The 12,031-nt window shown below is 37.5% G+C and overlaps 1 protein-coding gene across 3 annotated transcripts in view; it reads left to right on the top strand.

Annotated features, from left to right (window-relative positions):
• Nucleotides 1-12,031, top strand: part of NSMAF (neutral sphingomyelinase activation associated factor) — a 143,898-nt gene that overhangs the window by 118,717 nt on the left and 13,150 nt on the right. For all 3 annotated transcript variants that reach the window (XM_045860979.1, XM_045860978.1, XM_045860976.1), the window contains exons 10-19: nt 1,076-1,205; nt 2,780-2,851; nt 4,622-4,730; nt 5,638-5,814; nt 6,908-6,987; nt 7,540-7,630; nt 7,722-7,785; nt 10,623-10,674; nt 10,778-10,898; nt 11,271-11,402. In XM_045860979.1, the coding sequence (XP_045716935.1) occupies nt 1,076-1,205; nt 2,780-2,851; nt 4,622-4,730; nt 5,638-5,814; nt 6,908-6,987; nt 7,540-7,630; nt 7,722-7,785; nt 10,623-10,674; nt 10,778-10,898; nt 11,271-11,402 (1,028 nt within the window). The remainder of the gene's footprint in view (nt 1-1,075; nt 1,206-2,779; nt 2,852-4,621; nt 4,731-5,637; nt 5,815-6,907; nt 6,988-7,539; nt 7,631-7,721; nt 7,786-10,622; nt 10,675-10,777; nt 10,899-11,270; nt 11,403-12,031) is intronic.

Raw genomic sequence — 12,031 nt, 5'->3', positions numbered from 1 at the left:
TCAGAATAATTTATAAGGAGGTAGTAGAGAAACCATCTTGGATTGGCTTTACTGCAGTAACTCCATGAAGGGATATACTGCTGACACTTGAATAATGCGGGAGCTCAGGGTGACAGTCCCCTGCGCAGCCAAACACCCACATGTAACTTTGACTCCCCCAGAGCTTAACTGCTAATAGCTGCTGGTGACCTTGCTGATAGCAAGGTCAGCTAACACACACTTCATATGTTATACGTATTTTATACTATGTTCTTACAATAAAGTAAGCTAGAGAAAAGAAAATGTTATTAAAAAAATCATAAGAGAAAATACATTTACAGTGTTTACTGAAAAAATCCTCATGTAAGTGGACCCTCACAGTACAAACTGTGTTGCCCGTGGTCATCTGTACTTGGGAACTGACATTCCAGTGACTGTAGTTGTGTATTTATAGCCTTATGAAGTGTGCTGCGAAATAAATGCAACCTGTGCAAGAACAGCCTGTGCGACTGTAAAAGTGGGCCTTGATGACACAAAATGAAAATGTTGTTAACTTAAGAATAGTTTCTTTTTTTAGTGTTGCCCTTTTTTTTTAAGATTTTATTTATTTATTTTTAGAGACGGAAGAGAGGGAGAAAGAGAGAGAGAGAGAAACATCAATGTGCTGTTGCTGGGGGCTGTGGCCTACAACCCAGGCATGTGGCCTGACTGGGAATTGAACCTGTGACACTTTGATTCCCAGCCTGTGCTCAATCCACTGAGCTATGCCAGCCAGGGCAAGAATAGTTTTGATGTCAGTTTATTTTGGAAGAAATAAGAGTTGAGCTAAAGTATTATTTGGCTTCACTTACTTACCTATCTTTCCTTCCGCAATGCATAGCCTCATCTGTTTATAAAAAAATTGTATTTTCATTATACCATTTGAAAGAATATCAGTTTTATTTAATCGACCAGTTTACATTACCATTTATTTTGTGTTAAATCATTGTTTAGACAAATTTTATGTAAAACCGCACTGTAACTCTTTTAAAGTTAAACCAGAAAGTAGATCAATTTCTGATTTTTTTTTTTTTTTGCTTTTGCTGAAAACCATCAGATTCCAAAGTGTTTCTGAAAAGCTGCACATGGAATGCAAGGCAGAAATGGTGACCCCTCTGGTGACAAATCCTGGACACGTCTGCATTACTGACACCAACCTGTACTTTCAGCCCCTCAATGGGTACCCGGTAAGCAAAGACTGCCGGGTCAGATGGAGAGCTCCTTTAGCTCTGGGTGTTCACCTATGCTCTCTGCCCTGCGAACCTGACTGCACCACCAGTGTTCTCATTTTTAGAGAGGATCAAAAATTCCCTCCCCCACCCCTCCATCATCTGTGTCTTTAACAGTCTTCCTGTGTAAGCCTAAGGAATCCAAGGTTGAACTCTCCTGATCAGTCTTCATTTGGGGGCCACTTGTTCTCAGTGTTGTGAAAAGAAACCCTGCGCCTCCCAATGTTATTAGTAAAAGGTCATGACAGTTGTGTACCTTTCTATTTGGAGACACTTCTGAGACAGACAAATGAAATATACTAAGATTAAGAAGAAATGAATGTTTTATGTATATCTGTGTGTACATATGCCTATGCTGGTACTTGCTTTTCCTTTATTACCAGCAAAATCAGATCTTCCCAAAGAAGCAGTTTGAAGGGGTCCTCGCCCAGCTAGTGCAGAGGTGCATGCAGACAGTGATGCTGCAGTTAGGCAGCTGCCGTGCTCCTGCCGTGATGGAGGAGCCAGTCACAGTGAAGATGAACTCAGATAGCTACACTAAATCTTGTGAAGATGTGTTGTTTGTCTAGATCTGGCCCCTTTTGGAAGTGGTTCATTAAAAGGACAGATATCCTGATACAATCTGATGGTGCCATTGGACCATTTGGCAGAGTAGCTTAAAGAACAGGAGTGTTTTTTTTGCCATAGAAGGCTACACCTTGGAAATTCTCCAGGCTGCTCACTCATTATATGCCACTAAAACTTCTAAACTTTTAAGTGAAAGATGATGCTATAATAATTCTGTCCACCAGGTGGTGGGACACACTCACCAAACCCTCCAGCTGAAGCAGTGAACATTGCTGATGAGCATTCTCTAGTGGTGTAGTAAATTGGCTTGACCGCTACTGTTACTATAACTTGGGGCCAGAAACCTTTGGAAAAATGTTTCAGTATGTGCCATAGCTTCAGGATTCATACATAGTATGGGCATTGATCCCTCCCACTCAGAAAGAGGAATGAACTTGTCACCTTTTAACCGATCTCATTGCCTTTTCTAACCTCGTTCCTCCTACTAACATTTTAAGGTTCTAGAGAGGCAAGAAAATTGCCCTCCTCATAAAGAAAAAGATTAGAGGCCCTGCTTTTTACTACACTATAGTTTTTAAGGAGACAAAAGACAGGATTCTAAAGAAAGATGAGTCAGTACTAAGCAAACCATTGCTCATAAAATTAGCAAAATTCCTGAGAGGTTATCTATACTAATTAATATTCCATATCACTTAACAGCCTGTCTTAACCCAAAAGATGAACACATTACCATATTTTTTTTTTGGTACCAATGGAGATAGGGAGACTTGTCCAAGATCATAAAGTGAAAAGGGCCGACTAGAATGTGAAACCCAGATACGCCTTGTTTAAGGTCTTCCTTTCCAGTTGTTCACTTTGTAACACATCACAAATGCAAGATTTGGTCATTTTCTGCTTTCTGATACTAAAGATCAACTTTTAATTGGGTCAGGATATTGACGTGTGAAACTTGCTTTATTTTGCAGAAACCTGTGGTCCAAATAACACTCCATGATGTCCGCCGCATTTACAAACGGAGGCACGGCCTCATGCCTTTGGTGAGTTCAAGTGGAATGCTCGTTCTAGGTGAATGACTGTCCTATTTTCAGTTTACCCAGTGGTTTATTAGCTTGTAAACACCGATGGCCTGTTGGAAAATGTGTATTGTATTGTAAGCAAGTGCACTCTGAGTCCTGCTGCTCTTTCTTTTGAATGAGCTAGAAATTCATAAAGGAATAGCTCCTTTCTCTACACAAGAAGTCAGTTGTGCAAATGTTTGTGGCTCCAAGAGCAAGAGGAGTAGGTTGCATTGAGTTCTCCACACCTGTGTCCTCAGAGTTTCTAGGTTTATGCAGGGATAATGTATGCAGAGTCATCAATCCAGTGTGACTTGGCACCATCTGTTCGCAGCAGCTAGGTCTCAGAGTAAGATTGGGAAGCTAGTTAGTACAAAATTAACTCTTCATTGGAACTGTAGTATCTTCACGGTTAGCTTATCTTAATTTAACCTTCAGTTTGGTAAGTGAGAGAAATTAATAAAATAACCAATTAAAGCATGTGGACAATTCTTCCCACTATTCACCTAAATAAACATGTTAGCCTTACATACTGACCTTGGAAACCAGTCCCTATAAGGTGTGATTCCAAGGTGTTTTAACTTGACATCAGTATAAACCCAGTTCTACTTTGAAGATTAACCAGTAACCTGGTAGTGTTACCAAAGCACTGTGGAATTTTAAGCACCTCATTTTTGTTTCAAATATATGAAATTTACTGGTTTTTCTATCTATTTAACTTAAAAGGCTACTCTTCATTTCTAGTGCTAATAGAGGATTATGGAACCATATTATTAAAAATCTCCTCCATTGGGTGTAGAGATATAGTTAGAAAAAGAAATTGACATTAAGTGTCTTTTACATCCTGACCAATTTGTATACGATATTTTGTTATCATGAAAATCCCTATGAGGTAAATGATGTCCTATTTTATAAAGAAATTGAGATTCTGTCCTGGCTGGTGTGGCTCAGTGAATTGTGTGCCAGCCTGCAAACTAAAAGGTTGCCGGTTTGATTCCCAGTCAGGGCACATGCCTAGGTTGCAGGCCAGGTTCCCCAGTTCAGGGAGTGTGAGAGGAAACTGATTGATGTGATCTCTTGAACACATGTGATCTCTTGAACACATCAATGTTTCTCTCACCCTCTTTCTCTCTCCCTCCCCTTTTCTCTAAAAATAAATAAATAAAATCTTTTTAAAAATTGAGATTCTAAGAGTTCATTTCCTCTGTTCCTTACCTTAACTAGTAAATGGTGAAAGCCTGTATTTGAACCAGGGACAACTCTGCTTTTGTCATTTCTTTGCCTATTCCTGTCCTATCTCGGCCTTACTAACACAGCAATCACCAAGCTCATAGTTTTCTTAAGAATAATTGTAAGTTATTAGTTATCTTGTTATCAGTTTGTTAGATTGACATAATAATTAATTATAAAAGAAAGATAAACATTTGTATTTGAAGAAGATATGTGAGGACATGGATCAGCTGGTTTTGAATTCCAAATTCAAAATTCATGAAAGGTTTTATCAATAAAAATATTTAATACCAAAAGGGATTTTATAAAATTTAGAGATGCAAGTCTTGTTCTCAGGAAATTTATATATATTTATATATATATGCATCACTGAATAAAATTTATAGCTGGAGAATATGAATAGAAGACCTACAAGTAAAAATGTAGATGTTCGATTAGAAGGTTTTTGGAATTGTAGTTTATATTGCAAGTGCAATATTAATAAAATGCTATTTTTTTATTCATTTCTTTCTGAATTTATAGGGCTTAGAAGTGTTTTGCACGGAAGATGATCTGTGTTCGGATATCTACCTAAAGTTTTATGACCCTCAAGATAGAGATGACCTCTATTTTTATATCGCCACATATCTAGGTTTGGTGCTCACCTTTCATTGTATCTATTCATAGGAAGGTAGTCCAACTCCTAAGTAACTAGGATAGGAAATTAAAAAAAAGAAAAATGTTATATCTAGAATCACCTCTCTTCTTCTACTTATTTCTTACTTTGTTATTAGTAACTATAGTTGGCAAGATAGCATTTTAAAAACTAAGGGAATGATAAATGAATTTTGGTAATAGTTCACTTCAATTGTATGTTTTAAAAACTCTTGATAAATATATTTATTTATTTTTTATTTTAACATATAAGTTGGATGGATTATAAAGACTCCACCTAATTATTTTTATGTCCAATCATAATTTGTATTAGATTATGAAAACCAAGATTCAGCTTCTTAATGTGAGATGGTGAGTTAGCCAGTCATTTGTGATCATTAATTGTGGTCTTAATTGTGAAGCTAGAAAAAAATGCAAAAGGAACACATGAACTTCTTGGCTCAAAATAATACCTGTGGGACTGCATTTGTTTTTAATTAATGTTTCCTCAGTCTTTCATGTGAATTTGCCTACTTTTATTAGGGAAAACACCTGTATTTTTCTTTTCAAAGGTAAATATATTAAGTTGTATGGCTGAATGATTTAATTCTTGTTTACGAATTTGCCAGATGACTAGAATAGAATGATTTTTAAAATTAGATTTTGGGATTATATTAATACCATCTTAATTTTAGTTGCTGTTCTGGTGTGCAGTGAAGCCATTTATGAGCTATATAGTGAAATACTCCCTCAGGAATGAAATTTTTTCTCCAGTAAGAATAGTTTACTTTCAATAAGGACTATATCTTACTTTACAGTAGGTTTAGAATTTGTTTTTTTCTTCTCACACTGAGCTATTCAGTTTTACGTAATGTATAAGTAAGCACAGGCCTGGTCCCCCTCAGAGCACCACGTGGCGGAGCGCACAGCCGAGAGCTACATGCTGCAGTGGCAGCGCGGCCACCTCTCCAACTACCAGTACCTGCTGCACCTCAACAACCTGGCCGACCGCAGCTGCAACGACCTGTCCCAGTACCCGGTGTTCCCGTGGGTGCTCCACGACTACTGCAGTTTAGAGCTGGGTAAACGACAAGCTGCATTTCTAACGGGCAGAAAAAACGCTGTTGTAGGGTTATGATGTGGTCTTTGAACAGATTAGAACCCGTTTTGACTTTATTAGTAAAGATTGCCAATTTTCATTTCAAGATACCGGATAAGTGTTACATAAACTATATGTGTTTTGTATGCTTTTCTACACTGCCTCTTAATTTTTTTAATCCAGAAAAAGTTCTCACATACTTCTTAAAGACATGCTGGGATAATATGGGTATAATTTTAAGCCATATTATCATTATTATCCAGAAGTCCCAAGTTTTGAAACACTGTAGTTTTTCACTTTGAAAATTGTCTCAGGTTATCCTGTTTTTAAATTTATGTTAAAAATGTGATTATCAAACTAATAACTATTCACTATAGGACATTGAGAATGAACTGAAATATTTTAAAAAGTAAATAAGGAGATAAAAATCATCAAACATGATGTTACTGAGAGGTAACCATTTTTAATTTTGTGTTATAAATACTTCTCTCAAATTATTTTAACAAAAATAGTGATTGTACTGTGATTTTATTTTATAATTTTAAATTATGTATTGTGAACCATAAATTACTTTTGACAGTTCACTTATTGAACCCTTGTACTTGAAGGAGATAACAGGTTTTCTAGGAATCTAATCATTTATTTTTCTGATAATATTCAGATCCTCAGTTCTCAAATTATGCTGTTATTACAGAATAATATAGTCACTGTAATTCCAACTTAAAACATAAATCTTAATAGAAGAAAAATGACTTTTAAAATATGTGGGTCCCGTTGTTATTTTACTTAGAATATATTTTTTTGTCAGGACTTTTTAAAAAATCAGTATTCATGATGTTTTCAAATTATTCTTCAATGGCTGCTGCTAAATTAAAACTCAGAAGTTCTCACATTTACACTTCTATAAATGTCAGAAATACTATAATTCTAATGTATCTGTCTCAGTTTTTCAAAAGTATTTATTTTGTGGAAATAAATGTGTGCATGTGAATCAGTTCGGGGAGGTAATGTTATTAAGTATAAGCTTGCTTGCTTTATTCTACTTATTTAATTTTTTAATGTATTTATTTACATAGATTTGTCAAATCCAGAAACCTTCCGGGATCTTAGTAAACCAGTAGGAGCCCTAAATAAGGAGCGGCTGGAGAGACTACTGGTACGTGGATATAAGGATTCTTGGTCTATAAGGGAATTCCTCAGCCATGCCTGTGTTTTTATAGTAACTGAAACTCGTTTAAACAAGACTTAAGTGGAAATAGGTCCAGAGTGATCATGTGGGTTTGCTTTTTCTTACTCCTCTCCCCCTCTGCCTGTTGCCTCACCCTGTGAATTTAGCTGCTCACCATTTGCAGTTTTGCCTACAATTCAGGAAGTAGGAAGCTGATCCGATTACAAGTGTGCTAACTTATTTTCATGAAGGCGCTCTCTGGTAAATTGCAACAGAGACTAAAATCCCTATATTCGGTCCAGCCCCAACCTTGTTACCACTGTGCCAAAAAACCCAAAATACTTATCACAGGAATGGCGTGCTTATTCACAGATTCTTTTTCCTTCTTTTTATCTTTTCTTATTTGAGAAAAAAATTAAGGGGTATAATGTATGCATGCCATCATTTCTTTTAGGCCTTTACTACTTAAGTCAGTAGTTCTATCTAAGTCAGGTATTTTCATGCCGACACTTAATGGTGTTTGTTTCCCGCATATTGTAGACGCGCTACCAGGAGATGCCAGAACCAAAATTCATGTACGGCAGTCACTACTCCTCCCCGGGTTATGTGCTGTTTTATCTCGTTAGGATTGGTAAGGTTCTTTATCATTACCCGAGTCAGTATTATTTCACGTGGATTCTTCAGTGAACCTGTATCTCAAAGCTCTGATTTTTCCCCTCTAGCACCAGAGTATATGCTGTGCCTACAGAATGGAAGATTTGATAATGCAGATAGAATGTTCAACAGGTTTGACATAAATGCCTTACCTACCATTTTTTAAACTTTCTAATTATATATGCACAGTATGTTTTTTCAAAAAACTATGTCACCAAAAATGTAAAGATATGCAAAAAAATCACTAATTGTTATATCTATTCCTTTCAGGCTTTTTCTAGTTGTGTCTATGTATAAGTGTGAGAACATATTTTAAATTCAGTTTTTTGTCCTTCCTTTTGTAGCCTCATATTAGAACTTGAGTTTTTCTGTATTATTAGATGTTTTTAAAAATAGTGTCATTTTCAAATTATTGTATCACATCCTAATGTCTGACAAAATATATTTCAATTATTTCTCCATTGTTGAACATTTAGACTGTTTCCAACATTTCATTATTCTAAATAATTCTTTTTTAAAATATATTTTACTGATTATGCTATTATAGTTACTCCATTTTTTCCCTTTATCTACCTCCACCCTGCACCCCACCCTCCCACGAACATTCCCTCCACCTTGGTTCATGTCCATAGGTCATACATATAAGTTCTTTGGCTTCTTCATTTCCTATACTATTCTTAACTTCCCCCTGTCTATTTTGTACCTACCATTTATGCTGCTTATTCCCTGTATCTTTTCCCCCATTCTCACCCCTACCACTTCCCACTGATAACCCTCCATGTGATCTCCATTTCTCTGATTCTGTTCGTGTTCTGGTTGTTTGCTTAGCTTTTGTTTTTGTTTATTTAGGTTCATTTGTTGATAGCTGAGTTTGTTGTCATTTTATTCTTCATATTTCTGATCATCTTTTTCTTAGATAACCTTTAACATTTCATATATAATAAGGGCTTGGTGATGATGAACTCCTTTAACTTGAACTTATTTAGGAAGCACTTTATCTGCCCTTCCATTCTAATGATAGTTTTGCTGGATAGAGTAATCTTGGATGTAGGTCCTTGCCTTTCATGACTCTGAATACTTCTTTCCAGCCCCTTCTTGCCTGCAAGGTTTCTTTTGAGAAATCAGCTGATAGCCTTTTGGGAACTCCTTTGTAGGTAACTGCCTCTTTTTCTCTTTCTGCTTTTAAGATTAGCTACTTATCTTTAATCTTGGGTAATTTAATTGTGATGTGTCTTGGTGTGTTTCTCCTTGTATCCAACTTCTTTGAGACTCTCTGAGCTTCCTGGACTTCCTGAAAGTCTATTTCCTTTGCCAAATTGGGGAAGTTATCCTTCATTATTTTTTCAAATAAGTTTTCAAATTCTTGTTCTTCCTTTTCTCCTCCTGGTACCCCTATGATTCAGATTTTAGAACATTTAAAGTTGTCCCGGAGGTTCCTAAGCCTCTCCTCATTTTTTTGAATTCTTGTTTCTTCGTTCTGTTCTGTTTGAATGTTTATTTCTTCCTTCTGCTCTAAATCGTTGATTTGAGTCCCAGCTTCCTTCCCTTCACTGTTGATTCCCTGTATATTTTCTTTTACTTCACTTTTCATAGCCTTCACGTTTTCCTCCAGTTTGCTACCATACTCAACCTTTTCTGTGAACATCCTGGTTACCAGTGTTTTGAACTCTGCATTTGACAGGTTTGCCATCTCTTCATCACTTAGTTCTATTTTTGGAGCTTTGATCTGTTCTTTCATTTGGATCATATTTTTTTTATCTCCAAAGGCCTGTTACGTAGTAAGGGGTGGAGCCTGAGCTGCTTACCAGGGCAGGACAACCCACGTTGCTGCCATTTGGGTGCTGTATGTGGGGGAGGGGTCCAAGAGGGAACAATGTCACTTGCTGGGCTCTGTGCCATCTTTCAATCACTTCCCCCACTACCCACAAGCGAATTGGGCCCTACTGGTGCTGATTCCTGGGTGGGTGGGCTTGTGTACGTTGCAGGACCCTGTGGGTCTCTCCAATGAACTCTCCCTATGAGGCTGGAAGTTTCTCCTGCCACCTCAACCCCCACAAGTTTTTTCAGTGAGAGGTTTTGAGGCTTTACTTCCCTGTGTTGGAACCTGTGTTGTGCCATCTGTCTCGCTCCCCAGTTGTTCCTCCTGGTTTATCCGCACGCAAATGTGGGACCTCCTGCTCCGCCAGCCGCCACCTTGTTATGTATCCTCTGTGCCCCAGCTGCCTGTCTCCACCTCTCCTACTGGTCTGGATGAATGATTCTTCTTTAACTCCTTGGTTGTTGGACCTCCATACAGTTTGATTTTCTGGCAGTTCTGGTTATCATTTGTTTTTAAATTTGTTGTTGTCCTTCTTTTGCTTGTGTGAGGAGGCAAAGTATATCTACCTATGCTTTCATCTTGGCCAGAAGTCCCTATTCTAAATAATTCTGCCATGAATTGAATATAATTCTCTGTGGGTATGTAAATGTATAACTTTTTTTAATTATAAAAGTAATATTTCTTTACCATAAAAATGTCAGAAAATATAAAGTAGAAAATAAAGTTCACTTGGCATCTGACCACGCTGAGGTGATATTCATTGTTAATCTGTGGTGTCTGTCTTTCCAGTCTTTTTTTTAAGCTCTATACATGGTTATTCATGATTCCTTTTTGAGATGAACTGTTAAAATAGTTCTACTAACTTTTTAGTGTTTGAGCACCTGCCTCCATTTGTCCCTGGATGAGACAGCATGTGTGGGGGTGTTCATGACATGGACTTGGAGGTGGTCCATCTGGCCATGTTCCGACTCTATGTTCAATGCAGCGTGAGCCTAGATGTGCATATGGATGTTGAGAATTTGAGTTAATGAGAGAAATGAGTGAATATGGGTAACATGTAGAATGGTACCCTCGGTGCAGAGAAAGCAGTGTGGTTGCTGTGTCTACATCCTAGAAGTAAAATCAGTTTAACTTTCTTTTATATATTTAGTATTGCAGAAACTTGGAAAAACTGTTTGGATGGTGCCACAGATTTTAAAGAGGTAAGTGGTTTAAAAAGCTAATGATTCACTGGGCTGGTGATTTCTAACCGCTTTAAAAAATGTTTGTTGTTCTTCTTTCTTTTTCCCCTCCTGGAACTTTCAGTTGATTCCAGAATTCTATGGTGATGATGTCAGCTTCTTAGTCAATAATCTGAAACTGGACTTGGGGAAGAGACAAGGAGGGCAGATGGTGGATGATGTGGAACTTCCACCTTGGGCTCAGAGTGAGTACCACCTTGAAGGTGTTGCATTGTAGACATTCTTTTCCTGACTGTGCAGTTTCAGTATTAATTATTTAGTTGTGTAGATTTTTAAAAATGACAGCATAATTCTCTATCTAAATGAGGCAATATCATTCCTATTCCAAATCAAAAATATTCTAAGTGTATCCTGTAAAAATAGTGACATTTTTGAGAGACCTAAAGGTTGTGAAAATGATTCTTGCTCTACAGAATTAGTATTTTATATGAGGAGGCAAAACTTCATTAAGAAATATGTGCCTCTCGCCTGTCCTAGAAGCTTTCATGTGGATAGATGAAAGAAACGAGAGGAAATAGATGGGTGCTGCCATGTTTTGATCAAGTCTAATCCAACAGGTCCCCAGGACTTTCTTCAGAAAAGCAAAGATGCCCTGGAAAGCAATTATGTGTCAGAGCACCTTCATGAGTGGATTGACCTAATATTTGGCTACAAGCAAAAAGGAAGTGAGGCTGTTGGGGCATATAATGGTATGTAATGGTCATTGAAAGTTCATTTAGCATCTTACAAAAACAAAACTAACCAAAAATAGATAGCAGGAGGGTAGAGCAGTCAAGGTTATTTCTTCAGCAGGAGAATTTTGTGTCAGCAAACAGTGCCTCCTGGCTCAAAGACCCTGGATTAGATACTAAGTAACAGAGGAGGAAGTACTTTTGCCTAAAGAACATCTTTTTCACCATGATCCCAAGAGGTCTTTTTCAGTCTTCTCATTTTAGCTTGTGCTCTCTCTAGCCCATTAAATAATGTCAATTAAAACTCAATCAGAACAGCCCTGGCCAGTTTGGCTCAGTTGGTTGGAATATCGTCTTGTAAACCGAAAGGTAGTGAGTTGGACTCGCAGTCAATGTACATAACTAGACTGCAGGTTCAGTCCTGGTCCCAGTCTGGAGGGCATATGAGAGACAACTGGTCGATGTTTCTCTCTTGCCTAGATGTTTCTCTCCCTTTCTCTCCCTTTCTCTCCCTCCTTTCCCCTGTCTCTGAAGTCAATGGGCATGTCCTCAGGTGAGGATAAAAAATTATTCAATCAGAACATGATAGGTCAGTGACCTCAATGGCTATGAAGGGCCTTGGAGCTTCTTTTTCATTGGGCTGAAAG

This window comes from Phyllostomus hastatus, unplaced genomic scaffold (genome assembly GCF_019186645.2).
Source record: "Phyllostomus hastatus isolate PE091 unplaced genomic scaffold, TTU_PhHast_1.1 phas_scaffold_21, whole genome shotgun sequence".
Taxonomy (NCBI): Eukaryota; Metazoa; Chordata; class Mammalia; order Chiroptera; family Phyllostomidae; genus Phyllostomus; species Phyllostomus hastatus.
This window is presented reverse-complemented; position numbering and strand designations above follow the sequence as displayed.